Source organism: Oscarella lobularis, chromosome 18, assembly GCF_947507565.1.
Source record: "Oscarella lobularis chromosome 18, ooOscLobu1.1, whole genome shotgun sequence".
Taxonomy (NCBI): Eukaryota; Metazoa; Porifera; class Homoscleromorpha; order Homosclerophorida; family Oscarellidae; genus Oscarella; species Oscarella lobularis.
In genome coordinates, this window is record NC_089192.1 from 704,204 (window position 1) to 726,658 (window position 22,455).

Genomic DNA, 22,455 nt, shown 5'->3' on the forward strand with positions numbered 1-22,455 from the left:
TATATACACCGCCGGCCGGCGGAGTACGTACCCCGCTTGCCGGAATATATACACCGCCTGCCGGCGGAGTACGTACACCGCTTGCCGAAATATATACACCGCCTGCCGGCGGAGTACGTACACCGCTTGCCGAAATATATACACTGCCGGCGGAGTACGAACACCGCCTCCCGGAATATATACACCGCCTGCCGGAATATATACACAGCCTGCCGGCGGAGTACGTACACCGCTTGCCGGAATATATACTCCGCCTGCCGGAATATATACACCGCCTGCCGGCGGAGTACGTACACCGCTTGCCGGAATATATACACCGCTGGCGGAGTACGAACACCGCCTGCCGGAATATATACACCGCCTGCCGGAATATATACACAGCCTGCCGGCGGAGTACGTACACCGCTTGCCGAAATATATACACCGCCTGCCGGCGGAGTACGTACACCGCTTGCCGCAATATATACACCGCCGGCCGGCGGAGTACGTACACCGCTTGCCGGAGTATATACACCGCCTGCCGGCGGAGTACGTACACCGCTCGCCGAAATATATACACCGCCTGCCGGTATATATACACCGCCTGCCGGCGGAGTACGTACACCGCTTGCCGGAATATATACACCGCCTGCCGGAATATATACACCGCCTGCCGGAGGAGTACGTACACCGCTTGCCGGAATATATACACCGCCTGCCGGAATATATACACCGCCTGCCGGAATATATACACCGCCTGCAGGCGGAGTACGTACACCGCTTGCCGAAATATATACACCGCCTGCCGGCGGAGTACGTACACCGCTTGCCGCAATATATACACCGCCGGCGGAGTACGAACACCGCCGGCCGGAATATATACACCGCCTGCCGGAATATATACACCGCCTGCCGGCGGAGTACGTACACCGCTTGCCGGAATATATACACCGCCTGCCGGAATATATACACCGCCTGCCGGAATATATACACCGCCTGCAGGCGGAGTACGTACACCGCTTGCCGAAATATATACACCGCCTGCCGGCGGAGTACGTACACCGCTTGCCGCAATATATACACCGCCGGCCGGCGGAGTACGTACCCCGCTTGCCGGAATATATACACCGCCTGCCGGCGGAGTACGTACACCGCTTGCCGAAATATATACACCGCCTGCCGGCGGAGTACGTACACCGCTTGCCGAAATATATACACCGCCGGCGGAGTACGAACACCGCCTCCCGGAATATATACACCGCCTGCCGGAATATATACACAGCCTGCCGGCGGAGTACGTACACCGCTTGCCGGAATATATACTCCGCCTGCCGGAATATATACACCGCCTGCCGGCGGAGTACGTACACCGCTTGCCGGAATATATACGCCGCCTGCCGGAATATATGCACCGCCTGCCGGCGGAGTACGTACACCGCTTGCCGGAATATATACACCGCCTGCCGGCGGAGTACGTACACCGCCTGCAGGAATGCTCAAACTGCCCAAACCAGTTTGCGCGTGTTCGGCGCGCGTGATCACAATTCTCGACTGTAATTGGTTTTTACCTCGCCTGACGTCATTGGAATCCGGGTTTACGTGCATGTGCGACTCGCCGGTTTCAGTCACTTTCGGCCAAACTTTCTTCGAAGCAGGCGCATGTCTGCCGCGGCCGCGTTTTTCGTTCATCGGCGACACCGTGGCGGCCGAGAAAGGCATTCTGCCGCGAGGCAGAGTCACTAGCACACGAACCGGCGGGGATTACGGCGTTTTCCGGTGAGAACGAGCGCGCGCCCAATTTCATTCACGAATCCAATAGCGCCTATTTTCACAGGAAATCCCCGCAATCCTTCGCGAAGGATTGCGCCCTGGGTCGACGAAGACAGCGCAACGCGGCCGGCACGTCGGTAAGTCAGCAACGCGCCCGTTTTCGCCTTCCCCCGCGATCGATCGATTTTTTTCTTTCAGATCGTTGCGCCTCGGCGCGCGATAACGTGCGTATATATATGGGATCGCACAGCGCGGCGCCTCCGCTCGCCGGTAAGAACTGAATCCGCGCATTTTCCGTTTTTCCCGCGCGATTGACAGTACGCGCGTTTTCTTTAGAAAAGCGACGGCGATCCCCCGTCAAAGCCGAGCAAAGCGGCTGATCGTCGCGCCGCACGACATGGACGAAGGTAACATAAGCCTACAATTCGCACATCTCTCCATTGTTCTATATAATGTGTCATAGAATGGAGAAACATCTGTCACACAGCGCCGACAGCTGCCGCGGACCGCACCCACTTGCAAGGTAATGACGTCATTGTAATTAATTAATTAATTAATTAATTTGCCTTGTAGACTGCTGCGACGATGACTGCGATGACGACAACAGCAATGACGACAACGATGGAGGACGGCCATAGCAAAGATGGCCTGACACTACCGACGAGGCAGAAGATCGAGGTTCGTACTTCCCTTGGGCCCCGTGTGGAGTAGGCGCGCTCATAAGGGCGGAGAGCTCTCGCACTGCACCCAAGCTGATTGCACGTTTTGCCACTGTTCCCTCTTTGGGCCAGACGGAACATGTACACTGATCGCGACCTAGGGGTTGGGAGGGAGGGTTTGAAGTGGGGCAGTGGCATCTCAGCAAGAAGCTTGTATTGTGTGCACGTGCAAGGGCCTAAATGGGGACAACAAAAAGCATAATGTACTGACCATCCTATGCATCGTGCCGCTTTGCGACTACGATAGACAAAGCATTACGTTCATGCGGGTCCGTATACCGCCATGCATTAGGATTAGGGCGGCTGTCAGTAGGTAGGGCGGTTCCCAAAGTAGATATAGGTTGTAGCTCCTTCCCCAACGTGCTTAGCTGGCAGCCGCCACGTTAGACCATTTCAGTGGATTCTGAGGTAATCTAGGTTGATTTAGAATATAGGATAACTATCTAGGTCAATGGATTTGGAGGTAATCTAGGTTGTTGGTAGAATGTAGGATAATTATCTAGGTCAATGGATTTGGAGGTACTCTAGGTTGATTTAGTGTAGGTTTTTAATTAATTAATTAAATTTTAGGTCAATGGAATTAGAGGTACTCTAGGTTGATGTAGTATGTAGGTTTTTAAATTTTAGGTCAATGGATTTAGAGGTACTCTAGGTTGATTTAGAATGTAGGTTTAATTAATTGAATTTTAGGTCAATGGATTTAGAGGTACTCTAGGTTGATTTTTATTTGTATTAACTAATCCGTATTTTAGCGTAGTTGTATTAGAATAACTTTTGTTTTAGGTAATATTTGAATTTTTTTATTGTGTAGATAAAGGTTTGGAAAAAGCCGAGTTGAACAGAAGCCATTGGATCATGGTATCCAGTTTCTTTGGCGACTCCCGGAAGGAAGAGGTATGTATTTTAATCACGTTAATGTATCTTGTATTATGAGGTTTTATTTTTAGAAACAGAAAAGAACGCAGATAAACGGAAAATGATGGAGCTTGGATTAGAAAACAAGTGGACAACAGAGAAGAAGGTATGACTGTATATAGAGGTCAGTACGTTTGCTTCAACTTGTTCACATTTTTTGTTAGCATTTTGGTTTAGAGACAAAAAGGCGAGGAAAGGAGGAGGAGGGCACGTCATTTTTTATTTGGAGTTTGCCCTTGGCACAAGCAAGTGAAAGAGGTAATTTAATTGGGCATATTGATGTATATTTTTGAGCATTTTTTGTTTATAAACAGAACAAAGGAAGAAAGGCGAATGATGAAGATTGCATGTGAATTGAAACTGTGTATTTTTTTGCATGCAGGGTGGGAAAATAAAGGGGAGAGGAGAAAAGGGTGGGAAAATAAAGGAGAAGGGAAGAGGGCGGGGAAATAAAGAAAAGGAAGAGGGGCTCTGCACATTGCGCATTTTTTGCTTTTCATCCTTTTCCATTGACCTATCTCACGTTCATCATTTGCGTACGTTAGTTTTTTTCTCAAAATAATTTCTTTAGGGTGATCTGTCACGTGCTCGACTTCCCCGTCTACTACGTACTGCGTGTTGTAGCTCCTTCAGCTAATGGCTGACCCGGTTCGTGTGACTTTCGGGGGCCGCATTCATCTAGTGTGACGGATTTGTGTAGATTGTGGAGATCAAGAAACGCGGTAACGATCTATTCGGCGAGGGAAAGTACGATGAAGCGGCTCAATGCTACACAGCGGCTCTGCGCCTGCCTTCCGCGCCAGAAGACGTTCGTCTTACTCTTTACAAGAATCGAGCAGCATCCTATCTCAAACTGGTTCGCAATGAGAACGCTCAGCCAATGACCAATAAAAAAACCCCGATATTTTGAATTTCAGGGTCTTTTTGAAGAGGCTGTCGCTGATGCTTCAAAATGTTGGCTTGTGTAGAAAAGTGTCATTACAGTATGAGGAATCTCTTTTAGGTCTTGCTTTCAATCCTGTCGACGTGAAGGCGTTGTTTCGACGAAGCCAAGCGTACGAAAAGCTTGGTCAACTCGAGGAGGCATATCAAGATGTCAGGAATCTAATTCGATGTGATCCTCGGGTAGGATTTGTCTTAGTAATGAAATTCAAAGCTCGTTGGGGATTCGAAAAATTATTCCCTGTTGACCTACTGTACGTTTTTCTCAGAACACTGCTGCTCAGGAGTCAGCTCGAAGACTAATGGCTGGTCTCTCTGCGAAGGTAAAGAAAGGGTCACGATAGAAGTTACTGAGTCCTGCAAGAAAAGGCAATTGTCCAGGCTGACAAATACAGTACAACTGATGGTAGAATATCTCACGTTGTCTCGCAATTGAGAAATGAAAGTGCATCACGAGCAGATAAAGTCAAAGTTTGTTCTTCACTTACATCTCCTTTGCTTTTGTTGAGCGTGTTTCTCGCTTTTTCAGGCTGCAAGAACTTTGGCTTCGTTATCCCAGGAAAACGCCGCTAAAGCGTACATTATGAAACACGGTTCGAGCTCAACGTTGGACTCCTATGGGGAAAACCTTGAACCTTGTTCTTGTTCTAGGCTGTCTCTTGGAAATCGTATCAATTTTAATTGAATGCGCTTGTGACGTCGATCTGACTCCCCCACTCATTCACTGCCTTGCCAGTCTTTGTGTTGGAGAAGGAAAAAGAGTAGGGCTGTACACACATCGCCTCTGTCTAAATCGCGTAATCTTGATATGAAAGGTTGTGTCAATTCTAGAATGCCTGAAAACTGACTTCATCAAAAGCCTCGTCTTATCTGTGCGTTCATTGATTCCACGTCCTTTCTTCTTTTTATTTCTTTTATAGGCAACGTTTGAAATAGCGAAAAAAGCAATATATCTAGTAGATAGAGCCATCGACGCACTAGCATCCCAATTCTCCATAGCAATCTCATCAGGCATGAATATCCAAATGCCTTAGAGTTTAAAATTTTCATTTCAAGTCGTAGATGCGAAAGAATTTGCTGTTCAACTATTAGACCTTCTTTCTCGTCTAGTGAAAAGCACGGAGTAGGTGCTGATTTTCATGCCGTACTCAAATATTTTATGTTGTCAGACTTTCAGCTGAAGCGAGAGACTGCCTTCTAGAAGTCTTGATCCGAGTTGTGCCTCAACACGAAAACGTCGCCTCTCTTTTTCTCCGCCAACGAGGTACACATGGAGCCCCAAATGACCCTCGGTGTAATTAATACGTTTGGCTGGCGAAGGGTTGGAGAGTCTTCTTCTCGTCGCGGAAAACGCTCTCAAAGCGACGGAGGCTCTCGCGAACGATCGCGCCTTTGCTCCACTGATGCCAGTGACGTCTCAAACTCAGATGCACGTTTCCGCTTCTTTGGCCCGATTCTACGAGGCGTGTCGGTGAGAGCGAGCTGAAGACGAGAGCATGCATAGCTAGACATTGTCTCCACCCAGAAAAGAGACGGACAGGAATGAATTTCAAGCCGTCTGCTCTGCATTCATTAGGTCAAGGCACTTTTCGGGTCCAGAGAAGGTTTCGAATTTTGCTTTTAGAGAGAGACTTGGAAATGAATGCCTCCAAGACAGACTCGCCGCTCTTTCGACCATATCTTCTCTAATGCAAGTACGAAAACATAGCAACGCGTTGAGCAGTGTAGATACTGACCAAGAAGCGTCCTAGGGGATTCCAGAGATAGGTGGTCGCGTATTCAGCGACGAAACTACGATGGAGGAGGTCATAAAATTAGGAAAACTTGATCACCGCGCTGCCAAAGTAACATAGCCACATATAACAAACTTGACTGAGTAAAAATCATTGACCTTGATTAGCAATTGGCCGCGGAAGCGATAGCTCACGCTGCTTCGGATAAAGATAGGTGTGCTGCAATTCTAGCCGAGGTATACTGTAGTCTCAATTATTTTATATATCTACGAGGTTTGCCGTTTGATTCTGTTAATTAAGGGTTTTACTATGCTGAAAGATTTATACAAGTCAAAGCACGCTGAAATCCGAGTTCGTGCTCTCGTTGTCAGTTCCACGTGATCGTTTTTTCTTTCGTTGTCTTTGATCGAGTGCTGTCTCAAAGGGCTTGTGCAAGTTGGCCTCAACGGGAGGCGGAAATGCCGGCGAAAAGCCACTTGCCGAGGGTTCGACAGTGAAATTGTATAAGGCAGCGAGAAAGTTTATAACTGACACTGAAACGTCGGTCGATATTAAGAAGTGGGCCGCTGAAGGGCTCGCTTTTTTGAGTTTGGACGCTGACGTCAAGGCAGGGTGTTATAGAGTGATGATAGGCTGTAGTTTTACGCTGTACAATCTCTAGGAGTCGATTATTGAGGACAAAGATGCGATTGAAGCTTTGCTGGCTTTAGCTAAGGTATGACAGTTGCTTGACTTTAATTTTTATAGACGTCGAATGTTTCAGACGGGAAATCCCGCTGTCGTTTTTGGGGTGGCAAGCACGCTCGTCAATCTGACGAACAGTTACGAGAAAAAGAAATTGGATCCGCAGATGGAGGAATTTGGTCGTATGGCTGGACAATATATCCCCAAAGAACACGAAAAAGTACACACTCAACTTCCTTAGTAGCCTCTCCTCCCAGCGTATTCTAGGATGCGGAAGAGTTTGTGAAAAAGAGAATAGAAGGATTGCTGCAGGTAAGTGGTCCACGTCAGTAGTTTTATTAGCTTATTTAATTATGTAAGTGCAATGTTACTACCGCTTTGGTCGCTCTGTCTTCAACGGAAAGTGACGGATGTCGAGAATTACTGTCGAGGGTCTTCCTAGCTATAACAACAGAACAGAAACACAGAGGACATATAGTTCAGCAAGGCGGAGCCAAGGTAAAAAAACGTTATCGATTTAGCTAGGTGCATTCAGGGTTCTGCCCACGTGGTCGGCATGGGTCGGCCCCGACCCTCACTCGCCTATCGCCGACCCATACACTACTAAAACGTTATGCCGTTTGCCTTCTCCCCATGCCTTTTGCCTTCTCCTATTCCCTTTGCCTTCTCCTATGCCTTTTGCCTTCTCCCTATGCCTTTTGCCTTCTCCCTATGCCTTTTGCCTTTTCCCTATGCGTTTGCCTTCTCCCTATGCCTTTTGCCTTCTCCCTATGCCTTTTGCCTTTTCCCTATGCCTTTGCCTTCTCCCTATGCCTTTTGCCTTTTCCCTATGCCTTTTGCCTTCTCCCTATGCCTTTGCCTTCTCCGTATGCCTTTGCCTTCTTCCCGTTCGAACGTTCAAGACAATTTTTAAAATGGTTTTAAATATGGTCCAAGACAATTTTGCCTTAGACGATTCATAAAAGTGTCTTGGACAATTTTCCAGACCTTCTTCCCACACTGAAAAAATTCTCGGCAGAACCCTGTGCATTTATTCTATATCTCATAGTCTCTGCTTCCTTTGGCACTCAAAGGAACGGAAAGGGGAAAACACATTGCGGCTCAAGCTCTAGCCAAAATAGCCATTACAACGGACCCAAGAATGGCATTTCCAGGGCAGAGAGTACGTGTCGTGGAATACAGCTCAACGCTATCCGTATATTCTACACGTATAGATGATGGAAACAGTTCGTCCACTCGTTGGCTTACTCAAATCAGAAGAAGTATCTCTACGTTCATTTTATATTGATTTTTTTACTTTCTTATTGAGGGTCTTCAACAATTTGAAGCACTCATGGCTCTAACAAATTTGGCGTCGATTGACGACGACGTTCGAAATCGTATCGTTGACGAAAAGGGAATTAGTTACATTGAGTCGCTCCAATTTGACGACGACGACATGCTACGACGCGCGGCGACCGAATGCATGTGCAATTTGATTATGAACGAAAAGGTGCACCGGGGCAGTCAAATTCAATATATAGAAGAAAATCCCTTCCATCAAACTTTAGGTCTTTCAAATGTATGTTGATGACGCTCCCACTGAAAGAGTCAAACTCATGACTCTATTTGCTGGCGAGGAAGACTTTGAGCTAGCTCGGTAAAGTGGAAAACTTCCTTTAGATATCTCGTTTTTATTAGAGATTTGTTTAGGGCGGCCTCTGGAGCGTTAGCTATGCTCACGGGAAATGAAGTTGTGTGCAAGAAGATGATGGATGTTGGGCCTACGTAGCTCTGCCCATATCTACTCTATGACGCGTTTTTTTAGATCAAGGCCTGCGTCGAGATAATGCAGCAGCTCATGTGCTCACAAGAGCCCGAGCTTCAGCATAGGTAGACACCAGAAACTAGCCTACGTATTTATCTAGAGCTATCATTTGTAGAGGATCACATATAGTAGCCAATTTGGTTGCCGTGAGCAAGGAAATAGCAGAGAAGGCAAGATTCAATAGTGAAAGTGCGTGAAAATATCAAGTTTTGCGGCAGGTGATTGAAGACAAAGGACTGGAGGTCCTAATGGCAGTGTCAAAGCAACCCGAAGGCGTGTGTCCTCAAGCAAAAGAAGCAGCAGACAAAGCGCTCAAAACCCTAGTCAAGTGGGGCCTCATAAAACCAGTAAAGCCATAACGATCATCATTTCGAACATAATCAATTTGGAATAATCCAATAAAAAAAACTATGATTATTAGTTATAGGTTCATTCTTTCCATCTGTGACTGCACTCGGCGTTGCAGCACTTATAGAACGTCGTCATAGGCTCGTCGGCAGATCGAGTCTGCATCTGCATGAAGTAGGCACGCGGATGATGACACTTGGGGCAAGGCTCTGCCAAAGGACAGACGCGTTCCTTACGAGTTATCCCTGCACTCTTAGTCTCTTACCTTCGGTCGAGTCGACGTTTTCCCAGGCGGCTTTGCCGCCGAGCACATCGTCGACCTCCTTCATCTTCGGATAGGTCCTGCTCGACAGTTTCGACATGTTGTGCACGTACGGACACGTGCTGCACGCAAATTGGAACGATTCCTGTCCATCTTCGACGACTAGAATGTTCCCGCATAGGGGACAATACAGACGCATGTTTTTTATTGTTTTCTCCTAACGCACGTTCGACATTCTTCTTTCGGAGCGTTCTTCTTTCTCTGCGCTATATGTTTACGCGTATCGGGACTGCGGCGCTCCGGTACGCCGCCTTGATTACTGTGCTGTTTCCTTGTTGAGAATTAGTCTATAGGAGCTGTTTTCGGCAGAGTTTCTCCCGAAAATTTGCCTCGACCGAAAATCTACTCGTAGATCTTTACAGGAAGGAAGGTGCCTTGGATACCGTGACCGTTTCTCTGGCCCTCAACGTAATTTTGTAAAGAAAAATCGACGTTCTGATGCTGTAGCACTTCTTCCAGGATCTCCGAGATGGTGGCATTAGGAAGACCGATAAAAGACTTTTGCCCCTACTCGAACGTCTTGTGCACGCCCAGGAAAACGAAAACGGGCAAATGAGCGCAGAAGAATTCGAAAAGTTGCACCCTTGCGTTTGGTGTTTGAACTGCAAAGCGAAATTTCTGTACAGATTATTGAATTGCACGAATTTGGAGTTGGCCTATAAGGCTTTTCAAAAACAGCTTATCATACCCGACTTCCAAGGATTTCGCGCCGAAGTAACGGACATATTTGAAGGAGTTCGAGAGAATCGAGAAGGAAATGTGAGAATTAATTAATTAATTAATTAATTAATAAAAGTAGAATTGAATTTACAGATTGCTACGTATATTCCTGATTTGGCTAAAGTCGACCCTGATCTGTGGGCTGCTGCAATTTGCTCAGTTGATGGGCAGAGGTGAGAGGATTGATACTTCCTTTCCTTACTTATCTAGGCTTCTGGTTACTTTAGATTGGCTTTGGGTGATTCTGCTAAGAGATTCTCTGTTCAGTCTGCGGGAAAGTGTTTGAATTATGCAATAGCTCTTGATTCTGTTTCATCTGATGTGGTGTGCAATACATGTAGTGCCCAAAGTCTTTTGATACCCAATACATTTTCTCTAAGGTTCATAAATACATTGGACTGGAACAAAGTGGAAAAGAATTCAACGCAATTACTCTAAATGAAGAAGGTCTACAAAATAGACCAATTTCTTTTTCACTTTACCTACACCATTTCAGGCCGGCCTCATAATCCCATGATCAATAGTGGATCATTAGTGTTGTGTTCATTACTGGAGGTTAGTGCTCAGTTCTCTTATGTCTTAACATCTTAAGGTGGGACTTCCTTTAGAGAGGACGCAGCGTTTCCGACAAGCTGGATTTTGTAAGCCACGTCCGTCAAAGACTTGATTCTTACAAAGTAGTGCATTAGGTGCGGTCACAGTATGAGCGATTGTGCGGCGGAGAATCGGTTGGCACAAACTCTTCCACGTCTGTCGAATACAATTAATTCATACACAATATGATATATTTTTTCGTGTACAACTAGTTACAGTTCAGAGAAGGAGACTGGTCATCGAAATTATGCAATTGGTCATTTACTTCAAGATAGTGGGGTGCAGTGGAAATACTCCTTGCTATATTTATTTTTTCTATTGGTTCTATTTTGTATTTCTAGGCTTTCCCTGCCGATGGTCCACCTCTAGGTGAAATCTTGGATTTCTATTTTCACGTACATGCTGAACTTAATTAAAGCGCAACTCCTTTGCACTAGCTCGATGTCTTTGCAGCTGTGTTCCATTGAAATCACCGCTGACACTGGCGCAGTGATAGCAGCCACGCTGGCCAATGGGGGCATTTGTCCAACGACAGGCGAAAAAGTTCTATCAGCTCTTGCAGTGAGAAATACTCTATCGCTGATGTTCTCCTGTGGCCTCTACGACTATTCTGGCCAATGGGCATTTGCAGTAAGAAAAATAGGAGGTCTTATGTAAAGAGCTGTGACGGTTTGAACGTAGGTCGGTCTACCGGCTAAATCAGGCGTGTCTGGCTGCATTCTTGTCGTCGTTCCCAACAAAATGGGACTGTGTTTGATGAGCCCACGACTCGAGGAACACGGGAACAGCGTTAGGGGAATCGATTTTGCAAAGGTAGCGTACACCAAGATTTTTCCAGACACTAGGTGAAGTCGACTTTTTAGAGACTTGCAGATAAATACAACTTGCATCAATTCGACTTATCCGGAAAAGACTACAAAAGAGAAATCGAAGAAGAAGCGAACTAAAAAGAGTATGCTACAACGTAGAGCAGATGCTGGCCTAATTCTTAGTAGTCTCACGATTTGGAGATGTTTGTTTCATAGTTTCACCCTGTACTAAAATCAAATCGGTGGTAGCGTTCGTTTCTCGCTCTCCGTCAAATCCGGATGCCACATGTCGATGATGAATATCAGTCGAAAGCTGCTGCCGTTGTGCCACACTTCGTGCTCAAAAGAGTCGTCGAGAATTATCACTTTTCCCTCCTCCCACACCCTAGGAAAGAAGAAAAAAATCGCGCGCTATGAAAAGGAGATACTGGACGCCTCAGACTTCGTTTCACTGCCACAGCGAATATTCACGCCTTTCGGTATGACCAATCCCAAATGCATTCTCAAACGACAATTGGTCGGACCAGTGTGCGGCCAAATATGAGTCCCAGGATGCATAACCGAGTATTTGATCTAAAAGAACGTTTGACCTGTACTTCCTTTCTCTCTCTCCTAGGGAAACGAACCTGGCCCCTGGAGCATTGAGCCGCCTCCTTGATTTGCCTCACAATTTGACACGTTTTTGGAACGCGATTGCAGCTCTTCGTTTCGAACCCCCTCTGAAAGAGAGTGAATTGAAGCCACTGCCCCGACTCGCGAAGATTCTCGTCCTCGGCTTCGAACCCCCCTCTTCCTACATCCATCACGGCCAAACCTTCGTCTCGTATAACTTCCCAATTTCTTTCTAGCATCCGAATGGACTTGACGTATGGCGTATCGACCGGATTCCACCACGGACGCGAGTCGAGTCGATTGACATTATACAGAGATCGTTGCCAGGGGCTCTTAAACAATCCCATCTTCGTGGCCTCATTATATATCTCATATGCCTAGGAGGACTAAAGTCGAATATTTTGAAAGCGTCTCGCTTCTTTTCGTTACCTCGTCGCGTCTTCCCAATCGATGCAATGCGTCGCCCAAGTGAAAATAGAATCGTCCCTCGCGACAACGATCGTCATCGCCGCGGATACCGCGATACAGATACGGCACTGCCTCCTCGTACTTCGTCTCTAACTTAAGCAGGAAACCGTAGTGACCCAAGGCGAATCCGTCGTCGGATCGTCGTCTCAGGACGTCCTCGATCACCGCCTTGGCCTTGTCGTTTTGACCCGTTAGCAGATAGTGCAAAGCCAACTCGTTCAAAACGCTTGTGTCGCCCGGCAAAACGTCTATCAGTCGACGCAGACTTTCAACGGCATCCGCTTCGTTTCCACTAAATCCTTGCCTATCGGCTAGCCTCACTATTGCACGCTTCAAGATCTCCTTGTTTTCAGCAGACGATTCTTTCTTCACAAAGTCCCACATCTTTTTATAGGCTGCTATGGCTTTGTCTAGGATCTCGTTGCTCTGTCGTTCCTCGGATAACTGGTCTAATGCTAAAGCGAGGCCGTAGTATGCGCGAATGCTCTTGACGTTTTCCGTCAGAGCGGCAAATTCGACGACTGCTTCCTTAGTGCGTTTTTGCTGAAGAGCTTTATAGGCATTCGCTATTTCGCGCGCTATGGGATAGTCGGGGTCAGAAGAATGGATCGGTTTTGCAAGTGGGTGTGGTTGGGATGATCGTCGCGTTGATTTTTGGTTCTCAGTGCGACTGGTGTTGGCATTGTTATTGATTGGCGGGTTGCTCAAGGCAAACCAGACTCCGACGGCAACCAAAGCGACAATTATCGATCCAGCTACTAGGAGAGTAGCCGTTGCCGATTTCGCTTCGCTGACTGCCTGAAAAATGCATCAAAAGCACGAACCACATTGTCTGATAAGATACTGTTTTCTCCTTGACGAGTTCTGGCTTTTGCATTGGAGGATCTGTAGAGCGCGCAGGTAAAGGTGTGACGTCACCTGCATATTTTTCTCTCCAACACCCGCCAACTATAACTAGTAGCTACCGTTTGCTTACAGAAAATCATGCAAGTCGTTCTCTTCTGTATTGCTTTTTTCGCTTCCAATTTCAAAGCTTCGGGTATGAATATATAACCTATATTAGCGATTCTGCGCAATCTGGCATTTCCCAGCGTTGTGCGACTTCGCGTGCGCAAACGGCTACTGTGTCGATTCGTCCCTCACCTGCGACGGCACTCCCGACTGCAATGACGGCTCGGACGAATTCGGATGCGGTACGCTTCGAAATCCGCGAGATTTGCAGAACGCGAAGGCCCCTTTTCTTACGCAGACTCTCAATGCACGTTCGATACGAACTTTTGCGGCTGGGACGATCCAGTCGGCGTGCCTCATCTTCGTTGGACGCGTCGGAACGACCCCAACGCCGATTCCGCTTCGCCAGAGGCGGACGCCTCCGGAAATCCCCAAGGCACGAAATCTGAAAAACTACCAGAGCCAATTTTATAGTATGATCGGATATAGGCTATTACGTCGGCTGCGGACCTCTTAGTATGGCGGTTGTCGATGGAAAAATGAAAAGTCGTTTACTCCACAGAGACACTCACATTGGCCTCACTTTCTCCTACTATGTCTACGGGGATGATGCATCTACGGTAAGAGATTTAGTCATTACACAAGGGATTGCTATGTTATGTCCTCTATAGGTTCCTGTTGTGCGTTTAGTTGTCTCTGGCGAGCGTTCACCGCTTTTTGAGACCGGTGACGATTTAACAAGGCAGTGGAACGAGTCTGGAGTGATAGGCTTGCCAGTGTCAGCTTCCTCTTCGTTTCACTTTACTTTCGTCGTAACGGACTATGACAAAACGTTTGGCTTTCTATATCCCATTGACGGCGTTTTAGCTGTGGACAACGTCACGATTCTATGCGTCACTCTAGGTATTACTTTTTAATTGTACTTTCCAAGTATAGACGTGTTGTCCTTTTCTAAGGGGAATTGAATATTACTGCATCCAGTCTGAATCCCTACGTTGGAGACAGCGTCGACTTCACCGTAGCAACGAACGTGTCACGAGAAGTTTACTTCAGATGGAATTTCAACGAGACATCACTCTATTACACGCAACTTGCCACTACAAATCACGCCTACACTCAACCAGGCAATTACAGTGTGACGGTTGAGGCGTCGTTCTGTGGCCAGTATAAGTCTCAAAGCGTTCTCATCAACGCTTATGAACGGATCAATCTCCACTTCCCTCGCTACGTATCAGTCAATCAATCTTTTGTGATTGAATGTCGTTTTGAGTCGGGGGTATTGGTTTCTGAAAGCGACATATACGTTGGAGACGACTTCTACTTTTCGTCGGACGGGCGTGCGACCGTCAAAGTCGACCAGCCGGGCAGCTACGTCATTTCGTGCAGCGCCGATTGGGTGTTGCCCATTTCTGAGATGATTTACGCACAAGAGGGAATACACGGCGTCTATGCGTCAATTCTCAATCACGTAATAGGGTTCAATACAAATGCGACCGCCTCGTTCACCGGTTTTGTCTCCATGGGAACCAATATGACAGCTCGTTGGGAGTTTGGCGACGGCACCACCGTTACACGCGACTGTACACCTAACGAGACCTTCTCAATAGAACATTCCTATGCCATGGGAGGCTTATTCGAAGTGTCCTTGGAAGTGAGCAATAACGTGAGTCACGTTAAGGTCATCGCCGGTAACGTGACGGTTGTGGAGAACGTGGATAGTGTGTCGCTTGACGGCTCAACGATTATTCCTTTATTTCGATATATTAACCTCAGTGCCGTCATGAGCGGAGGCGAAGGCGGCGAAGCGCTGACGACGTACGCGTGGAGTCTAATTGATTCCACAGGCGTTGCGATTGCAACTCAAATGGGCGACGAATCACGGTTTCTATTTCTTTCGAATTCAACCGGATTATTCAATGCAAGCGTTAACGTTTCGAATTCATTCTCGTGGAGTTTCGCTTCGTTGTCAGTTGCTGTTATTCGTATTGAATCTACGTCGTCACCGTCGTCACCATCGTCGTTGCCGCCGTCACCATCGTCGTTGCCGCCGTCACCATCGTCGTTGCCGTCGTCAGAGTCGTCACTACTGTCGTTAGTGTCGTCTTCAGCGTTGCAAGTCAATATGAGTATGTCTCACGACCCTACAGTTATTGTCGGCTCGTCGGCGACCGTACGCCTCATTGCAGATGTTCGCCTTATCAACTACGATTTCTCCGTTGACTTTGGCGACACATCACCGCCTCTAGTCGGACGAGGAACTCAAGCAAACGAATCGAGCGTCGCCTCTCTCTTCGTACTACTTCTAGCCCAGCACGTCTACACCGTCGAGGGTTCGTACGCGATTCGAGCGAGCGTCGAGACAAATTTAACATCGTTGAACGCATCAAGTAAAATCGTAGTCGTCGTCCCAGCATGTAACACTCCGCCCGTCGTCACAATCACGTCCCAAGCGGATTACGACGAAACCCAGTCTTCCTACCGAGCCTATCGCTCCGAAGCGATAGCCTTTCGATCGTCCGTCATCTTTTCGTGCGGACGACGAGCGCGAGCGCGATACGAATGGAAAATCATCGACACGACGTCAACGCTAGCTTTTGTTCTCGAAGAAATTCCCACAGATTTACCGTCAATGTTTCTCCACGCGAATTTTTTACCGTACGGCAACTATCGAGTTCGTCTCCGAGTCACGTCGGATGGATTCGATTTCGAGGGCAGCGACGCGATTGCGCTCGACGTCGTCGCATCGACTTTAATCGCGCGAATCGACGGCGGCACGTGGCGCGTCGTGAGCGACTCGTCGCGACGCGACGTCGTTCTCGACGCCGCCGCCGCTTCGTACGATCCGGACGGCGACGACGGCGAGCGAACGTTCGCCTGGTCGTGTCTCGGACGCCTGGCGACAATCGACGCAATCGATTGCGAAGAAATCAACGGCACCGAATGTTCGTTATCGTTACACGGAAACGGCACGGACGGAAGACTTCGTCTTCGTCGTGGAACTCTAATTGTCAATACGACGTACGCGTTTCGAGTCGTCGTGACGAAAGGACGTCGGAGTGCGACGGCTTGTCAAGCGCTTACCGTCGTCGAAAACAATGACCACGATCGAATCGACGGAACTATAAAATGCGAGGCGAACTGCAAATCGAAGGTGAATCCATCGTGGAATCTCGTTCTCCAAGCGAGTTGTCGTTCGTCCGTCGTCGACTGTCCGTCGTCGTTGAACGAACTCGCTTTCAATTGGACGCTTTTTCGTGATCGTCGTCCCGTCGACGTCGACTGGGAAGCGGCGACGACGACGGGTCGCGCCGAGAGAACGCTCGCCGTGCGCGGCGGCGTTTTTCAAAGCGACGCCGTCTACACGGCGCACGTCGCCGTGACGATCGTCGGCGGTCGAGCCGCCGGTGAAGCCGAGTACGCGTTCGCGACGACGAGCGCGCCGCGCGGCGGCTCGTGCGTCGTTTCGCCGTCGACGGGAGTCGAATTTCGAACGACGTTTAACGTGAGTTGCTTCGATTGGCGAGACGACGATTTGCCGCTGCAGTATTCGTTCTACTATTCGACGTCGATTGGGGACATCGATTCGGCGTCTGGAAACGTTTTTCTTGAGAGTACGGGACGGGATTCGCTTCGCAGTTCCGGCTTGACGTTGTGTTCGGACGGTCGCGAATCGTTTGCCGCGTTGGATTATTTACCTGCCGGTCGACCGGAGAATGAGAATCGAGTTGCTATTGTCGTTCAGGTGACGAATAGCGTAAAAGCGTCGACGGTTTTTGTGACGAACGTGCAGGTATGAGAGAAATTTCTTATGAATTTTTCTTGAATTTTTTCTTTAGATTTATAGGGAGGATATGGACGACGATGCTCTGCTCGATGCGATGAATTCTCTGGTCATCTCCCCGTTCTCTTCTCTCAGCGGGATGATGTATCGTGGTGAAATATCGTCAGGACTTCAACTAATGGGTCTCGTTTCGCGTGCAATGAACATCCAAGCGGAAGACGAGCAACGTAACGAAACGCTCAATTCTCAGTACACAGAAATTCGAAAATCGGTAAGTCCAAATCATTTGACTAGGTCCACAAATTTCTGTCATTTCTTATTATAGTTAAGGGAGGAAATGTTTGTCACCATAGCGACGGTCGTTCCAACTAGTCTCAACGATCTCGTTCAGTTGTCAAGCGTTCTCGAGTTGACGTCTCGCGTGCAAAACGAAATCAAACCGGCGGCTCAAAAAATCGTGGCCACCGCTGCCGGTCGATTTGCGCAGCTATTGGAGGCTCACGCACGCCAACGCGATTCGAGCGATTCGAACGCCGTCAAATTCGTAGCACAGGACTTATTCGCATGTCTCGCGCGCTCTTTGTCTATAAGCGTGGAACAAGCGGTGAGACCGTCACGATCATTACTCGTAAGAGCTACGCATAGGGGTTGTGAGTAGTACAGTCAAATTCTTTAGACTTACGTTGAGGGTGAAGTCAACGATGCCTTAGGAAATGAAAGTGGAAGTGGACTCGCTTTTCTTGGAAGTCAATTTCAGTTGATGGGAAACGAGTTCGACGCAATTGAGGTAGAGCGACGCGTAGCGTGGCCTCGACGATCAAACGACGCCTCGTTTCTAGGATCGCACGGTGGCCATCGACAGCTTCGACGCGGCGCGCAATCTCTCGCGCGCCGTTCTCTCGACGGGCGCGCCCGGCGAACGTCCGACCGTCTTCCAAGGCGCCAATCTAAAAATGATTGTCAAACGAAGTCCGCGAGACAGCGTCCGCAGTCTCGTCATCGGCGACGCCGACACGCTCTTCATTCTTCCGTCCGACAACGACGATCTTCTTCGTCGCGCCGACGAATCGCAATCGCGAACCTACGTCGACGTCGTCATGTTCACGTCGACGACGAATCCGTACACGTGGGATCCGTCGGCGGACAAAGTCGGCTCGTCGACGGGATCCATGTCGCTCTACGACGAATCGAGCAACGAAGTCGACGTGTCTGATTTGACCGACGGAATACACGTGTTTATCAATAGGAATGATATTGAATCTTCGTCGTCGTCGTCGACCGTTTTTTCCGTTTCGTCGTCGCAGGTCGCTTTTCATAACGTCACCGTGACGGACGGCGACGCGCCGCTTCAAATCGTTATTCAACCGGTCGAGAATCTGACGTCATCATTCGACGTTTTTATTAGTTATAATTATTCGACTCCCGATGCGACCGTCAACGATTTCGCCTTTTCGCTGCCGCTCGTCGACTGGACTCACGTTAATTCGTCACTTCTCGCCGCCGAGCGTCAACTTGACGTTCGCGGTGCCGCCGCCGGCTACTCGACGACTCTCGATCCGTACTCGATTTTTATTTCGTCGCTCGTCGACGGTGCTGGATCGTATTACGTCGCCGTGGTGCCGCCGTCGGAAGACGACAATGCGACGTTTAATTACACATTCGTCGCTCGATCTCCTGCCTGTCTATTCTGGGAGAGCGAGAACGAAACGTGGAGTTCGAGTGGATGTCAAGTATACGACGCATAACCTCGTGTTATGTATTATCTCATTTCTTTTTTTTTTTCTAGGCTGGTCCCTATACAAATTCTCGTCAACTTCACTGCGTCTGCACGCACTTGACGTTTTTCGGCGGCGATTTATTCTCCGCACCCAATTCGTTCGATTTCATCGGCGACGCCGCCGCCGCCTTCTCAAACATCGCCGACAATCCGGTCGCCTTCTCCCTCGTTCTCTCCATCATCGGACTCTACTTCATCTTCCTTTTCGGCTACGCAATTCGCGCCGATCGTCGTCACGCGCGTCGCACTCGCGTCCTCAATCTCGTCGACAATCGCTTCCACGGCGACTACGTCTACGAAATCGCCGTCGCGACGGGCGTCCGTCGCAACGCCGGCACGCGCTCGCGCGTCGGCATCGCGCTCGTCGGCACGAAACGTACGACGGAAGCGCGCTTATTGGACGGCGTCGCGCCGGCGCCGTTCGAACGCGGCGCCGTCGACGTTTTTCGACTAACGACTCGCGATCCCATCGGTGATTTACACGGCGTGCGCGTGTGGCACGACGCGTCCGGCGCGCCGCCGCATCGCGACTGGTTTCTCGATCGCGTTCGCGTTCGCGACGTCGACGCCGATCGTTCGTGGATATGCGTCTGTAGTCGATGGTTGGACGTCGAACGCGGCGACGGCGTCGCCGATATATTCGTTCCGGTGACGAGCGACGAGGAACTTCGATCGTTTAGTCAACTATTCGCCTATAAATCGCGTCACGGTTTGTTGGACAGTCACCTGTGGTTTTCCGTCTTTACTCGGCCGGCGACGAGTCATTTTACGTGCGTTCAGCGTCTATCTTGCTGTCTGTGTTTGCTTCTGTGCTACACGTGCGCCAACGCGCTGTGGTACGACTCTGTCGATGAAGCAGCGACGGCGACGGCGTCCCAATCGGTTGGACCGTTTCAATTCACCTGGGCGGAGATGTACACGGGAGCTATGACGGGAATCATGGTCTTTCCCATCAATATCATCATCGTGCAGATATTTCGACTATCGAAGCCGTCATCATCGTCGTCGTCGTCGAAGAAAAAGACCAAGGCCAAATCCGAGCCTAAGAAAATGAAAGCAACTTGGTTTTCGCGTTGGTTACCGGGACGACGACTCGGATCGCCGACGCCGTCGACGTGGCATCGCTTCGACAAATCGTCGACGTCGTTGAACAGTCGCGCATCGACGGCGGAGTCGACAAATCGCGGCGACGACGTCGACGATCGGTCGCGTTCTCGTTGCGCGGGACCGATTCGTTTGCCGCGCGCCTGCATCTACGTCGGCTGGGCGATTCTCGTCGCAACGAGTGGCGTCGCCTCGTACGTCACCATCATACTCGGCTACACGTTTGGAACGGATAAGGCGACCGAATGGGTGAACGCTTTTGTCATTTCCTTCGTACAGTCCATCTTCTTGACGCAACCGGTTCAAATAGTCGGCTTCGCTATATTCTTCGCCTTGGTTATTCGACGACCGAGCGTTCACTGCGTCGTCGACGGCGACACGGCGGACGTGGTCGACAGTCGGCGTTACGAAAACGACGACGATATAGCGAAGGCGGATTTTTTGCCGCCGTTGCACGTTACGAAGTACGACGGTACGGGAGAGTCGTTTCGAAGGCGTTCGAGACGACGTCAGGGTACGTATAAGGCGTTGAGAAGCGTCGTAGGGTATTTGACTTTTCTGTTCATTCTCTGGCTCATCGCGTATACGGATCGTACGCCAGACGGCTTTCTAGCGACGCGAACCGTCCAAAGGATGCTCGTCGAGGGAAAGGAAGTCGCCTTGGACGACGTTACGGATATGGCGAGTTTTTGGTCGTACGTCGAAGGAACTCTCGTTCCAGGTCTCTTTGGAGTGAAATGGTATAACGGCGATTGGTTGGGCGAAAACGGATTTGCAGCCGATCCCAATATGAAGATTGTGGGCGATCCGAGACTGGTGCAATTTCGTGTAAGAAAAGGTAAAACTAGATATATTGAGATATTATTCTACTCTATTAATGTTTTCGTCGCAGATTCTTGCCGTATCGATTCGTTCGTTCGATCCTTCATCGGTTCATGCTTCGACGCCTATTCGTCGAGCGACGCCGACACAAAGAATTACTCCGAAGCGTGGCTACCCTATAAAGACTCGAACAACACGTCGTGGATTCACCAACGAAACGTCGTCAAGACGCCGCTCTACGGCAAACGGGCTACCTACTCCCAAGGCGACGGCGGCTACGTCGTCGATCTCGATCGAAACAACGTCTCGTCGGCGCGCGCTCTTCTTCGCGAATTGCGTCGGCGCTTGTGGATCGATCGTGCGACTCGCGCCGTCGTCGTCGAAACGACGTTCTACAACGCCAATTCGAATCTGTTCTCCATCGTTCGTCTGCTCGTCGAATTCGCGTCGAGCGGCGGAGCGCTTCCTTCGATCGACATTCACACGACGCGTCTGTATCGCTACGTCAATCCTTTCCAATTCTTCATCGTCGCCTGCGAAATCGTATTTCTTATATATCTCGTCTATTACACCGTGGCTGAAATTCGAAGTGGCTACGTCGAAGCGTGGGCTCATTTGAAGGAGTTGTGGAATTGGTTGGAAATCGCTGTTCTCCTTTTGGGCTGGGCTGCCGTCGGACTTTACGTCGGTCGTTACGTGGCGACGATTCAAGTCACCGGAAAAATTTCGTCGCTGTACGACGCCGCCAACTCGACTCATTCTCGTTTTCTCGATTTTTCTCTCGTCGCTCAGCTCGACGATGCCTATCTCTACTGCTGGAGTTTCATGGTGTTTCTCAGCTGTTTGAAAACGCTGCGGCTTCTCCAGTTCAATAGGCGAATGCTGCTTCTCGCCTCGACGATTAGCGAAGCCGGTGGCGATTTGGGCGTCTTCTTTTTTGTTATTAGCGTCGTTTTCGTCGCGTTTGCTTTCCTGAATATGACTCTTTTTGGGCAAGATATCGAACGCTTTTCCTCCTTCGTCAATACGATTCAATATCAATTTGAAATGATTCTGGGAAATTTTGACGTCGATGAATTGTCGACGAGTCATCGAATTCTCGGTCCAATCGTTTTCGGCGTTTTTGCTGTCACGGCGACCGTGATTATTTTGAATTTGCTCGTTTCGTCGATTAATAATAGCATTGCCGTCGTGAAATCGGAGAACGATCGGCTGAAGAATAAGTACGAAGTCGTCGAGTATATCAGGGAGATGCTCGGGCTAAATAACGATGAGGCACCCAATGGAAAGGAACAGAAGAGTCCGAATAGCGATCTTGATGAGGTACGACCTCTACTCAGAGGAAAGACATCAAAACGCCAACGTCGCCGCACGGATAAACTTTACGAATTGTTGGAGACGAAAAGTGACCAGATGGTGGCGCAGGCGACGCTGATGGAATTGAGTGCGATTCGCGATCAAGTGAAGACTCTGTATGCGGACTACAAGAAATAGACATATCTCTTTGCTCAAGAAGACTATAAGGTGGGGAGGGACAGAAATTATGTACAGAGGAAGCGTTCCAATAACTAGCAAGGCTTCAGTCTGTCTCCTCGTCG

The 22,455-nt window shown here is 49.0% G+C and overlaps 5 protein-coding genes and 1 long non-coding RNA gene across 6 annotated transcripts; 4 read left to right on the plus strand and 2 right to left on the minus strand.

Moving 5' to 3' along the window:
- Nucleotides 1–2,575: 2,575 nt before the first annotated feature.
- LOC136198255 (uncharacterized) lies at nucleotides 2,576–3,802 on the plus strand. Its single transcript, XR_010672705.1, has 4 exons — nucleotides 2,576–3,362; nucleotides 3,416–3,489; nucleotides 3,548–3,641; nucleotides 3,698–3,802. It is a non-coding gene; the product is annotated as an uncharacterized lncRNA (long non-coding RNA).
- A 28-nt stretch (nucleotides 3,803–3,830) lies between these two features.
- On the plus strand, nucleotides 3,831–8,969 carry LOC136198250 (protein unc-45 homolog B-like). Its single transcript, XM_065988164.1, has 31 exons — nucleotides 3,831–4,031; nucleotides 4,084–4,239; nucleotides 4,301–4,337; nucleotides 4,387–4,508; nucleotides 4,595–4,648; nucleotides 4,707–4,796; nucleotides 4,855–4,918; nucleotides 4,977–5,086; nucleotides 5,141–5,197; nucleotides 5,246–5,336; nucleotides 5,388–5,448; nucleotides 5,495–5,589; nucleotides 5,646–5,796; nucleotides 5,851–5,901; nucleotides 5,950–6,019; nucleotides 6,077–6,169; nucleotides 6,226–6,294; nucleotides 6,359–6,424; nucleotides 6,483–6,665; nucleotides 6,720–6,773; nucleotides 6,822–6,962; nucleotides 7,010–7,054; nucleotides 7,103–7,240; nucleotides 7,791–7,904; nucleotides 7,957–8,004; nucleotides 8,052–8,234; nucleotides 8,293–8,381; nucleotides 8,435–8,498; nucleotides 8,550–8,614; nucleotides 8,665–8,719; nucleotides 8,768–8,969. The coding sequence occupies exons 1-31, from the start codon at nucleotides 4,020–4,022 to the stop codon at nucleotides 8,906–8,908; spliced, it is 2,769 nt and encodes a 922-aa protein (XP_065844236.1). The 5' UTR covers nucleotides 3,831–4,019; the 3' UTR covers nucleotides 8,909–8,969.
- On the minus strand, nucleotides 8,890–9,371 carry LOC136198254 (DNA-directed RNA polymerase III subunit RPC10-like). Its single transcript, XM_065988167.1, has 2 exons — nucleotides 9,163–9,371; nucleotides 8,890–9,106 (listed from the first exon to the last, which is right to left on the minus strand). The coding sequence occupies exons 1-2, from the start codon at nucleotides 9,356–9,358 to the stop codon at nucleotides 8,979–8,981; spliced, it is 324 nt and encodes a 107-aa protein (XP_065844239.1). The 5' UTR covers nucleotides 9,359–9,371; the 3' UTR covers nucleotides 8,890–8,978.
- LOC136198253 (glutaminase liver isoform, mitochondrial-like) lies at nucleotides 9,010–11,595 on the plus strand. The gene is made up of 15 exons (XM_065988166.1): nucleotides 9,010–9,461; nucleotides 9,513–9,627; nucleotides 9,679–9,794; nucleotides 9,846–9,978; nucleotides 10,033–10,112; nucleotides 10,167–10,263; nucleotides 10,320–10,386; nucleotides 10,436–10,494; nucleotides 10,548–10,580; nucleotides 10,629–10,687; nucleotides 10,746–10,812; nucleotides 10,875–10,928; nucleotides 10,987–11,163; nucleotides 11,215–11,346; nucleotides 11,397–11,595. The coding sequence occupies exons 1-15, from the start codon at nucleotides 9,430–9,432 to the stop codon at nucleotides 11,478–11,480; spliced, it is 1,305 nt and encodes a 434-aa protein (XP_065844238.1). The 5' UTR covers nucleotides 9,010–9,429; the 3' UTR covers nucleotides 11,481–11,595.
- On the minus strand, nucleotides 11,390–13,326 carry LOC136198251 (aspartyl/asparaginyl beta-hydroxylase-like). Its single transcript, XM_065988165.1, has 5 exons — nucleotides 13,267–13,326; nucleotides 12,384–13,220; nucleotides 11,969–12,331; nucleotides 11,785–11,915; nucleotides 11,390–11,727 (listed from the first exon to the last, which is right to left on the minus strand). The coding sequence occupies exons 1-5, from the start codon at nucleotides 13,297–13,299 to the stop codon at nucleotides 11,577–11,579; spliced, it is 1,515 nt and encodes a 504-aa protein (XP_065844237.1). The 5' UTR covers nucleotides 13,300–13,326; the 3' UTR covers nucleotides 11,390–11,576.
- Nucleotides 13,327–13,406: 80 nt separating this feature from the next.
- Nucleotides 13,407–22,372, plus strand: LOC136198130 (polycystin-1-like protein 2). Its single transcript, XM_065988046.1, has 12 exons — nucleotides 13,407–13,461; nucleotides 13,514–13,615; nucleotides 13,672–13,809; nucleotides 13,863–13,993; nucleotides 14,045–14,276; nucleotides 14,330–17,163; nucleotides 17,210–17,425; nucleotides 17,480–17,782; nucleotides 17,831–17,941; nucleotides 17,994–18,884; nucleotides 18,941–20,873; nucleotides 20,928–22,372. The coding sequence occupies exons 1-12, from the start codon at nucleotides 13,407–13,409 to the stop codon at nucleotides 22,349–22,351; spliced, it is 8,370 nt and encodes a 2,789-aa protein (XP_065844118.1). The 3' UTR covers nucleotides 22,352–22,372.
- The last annotated feature ends 83 nt before the right edge of the window (nucleotides 22,373–22,455 follow it).

Coding starts and splice junctions, on each gene's coding strand:
- LOC136198250 (XM_065988164.1), top strand. Junction 5,198..5,245: donor TCAAAAGCCTCGTCTTATCT/GTGCGTTCATTG, acceptor TTTCTTTTATAG/GCAACGTTTGAAATAGCGAA. Junction 7,055..7,102: donor GAATAGAAGGATTGCTGCAG/GTAAGTGGTCCA, acceptor TAATTATGTAAG/TGCAATGTTACTACCGCTTT.
- LOC136198254 (XM_065988167.1), bottom strand. CDS start 9,358: ATGCGTCTGTATTGTCCCCTATGCGGGAACATTCTAGTCGTCGAAGAT. Junction 9,107..9,162: donor AAACGTCGACTCGACCGAAG/GTAAGAGACTAA, acceptor GTCCTTTGGCAG/AGCCTTGCCCCAAGTGTCAT.
- LOC136198253 (XM_065988166.1), top strand. CDS start 9,430: ATGTTTACGCGTATCGGGACTGCGGCGCTCCG. Junction 9,628..9,678: donor CCGTTTCTCTGGCCCTCAAC/GTAATTTTGTAA, acceptor CACTTCTTCCAG/GATCTCCGAGATGGTGGCAT. Junction 10,929..10,986: donor TCTTGGATTTCTATTTTCAC/GTACATGCTGAA, acceptor ATGTCTTTGCAG/CTGTGTTCCATTGAAATCAC.
- LOC136198251 (XM_065988165.1), bottom strand. CDS start 13,299: ATGCAAAAGCCAGAACTCGTCAAGGAGAAAACA. Junction 13,221..13,266: donor AACTCGTCAAGGAGAAAACA/GTATCTTATCAG, acceptor TGCATTTTTCAG/GCAGTCAGCGAAGCGAAATC. Junction 12,332..12,383: donor GATTGGGAAGACGCGACGAG/GTAACGAAAAGA, acceptor TAGTCCTCCTAG/GCATATGAGATATATAATGA.
- LOC136198130 (XM_065988046.1), top strand. CDS start 13,407: ATGCAAGTCGTTCTCTTCTGTATTGCTTTTTTCGCTTCCAATTTCAAA. Junction 13,994..14,044: donor ACGGGGATGATGCATCTACG/GTAAGAGATTTA, acceptor TGTCCTCTATAG/GTTCCTGTTGTGCGTTTAGT. Junction 17,426..17,479: donor ACACAGAAATTCGAAAATCG/GTAAGTCCAAAT, acceptor TTCTTATTATAG/TTAAGGGAGGAAATGTTTGT.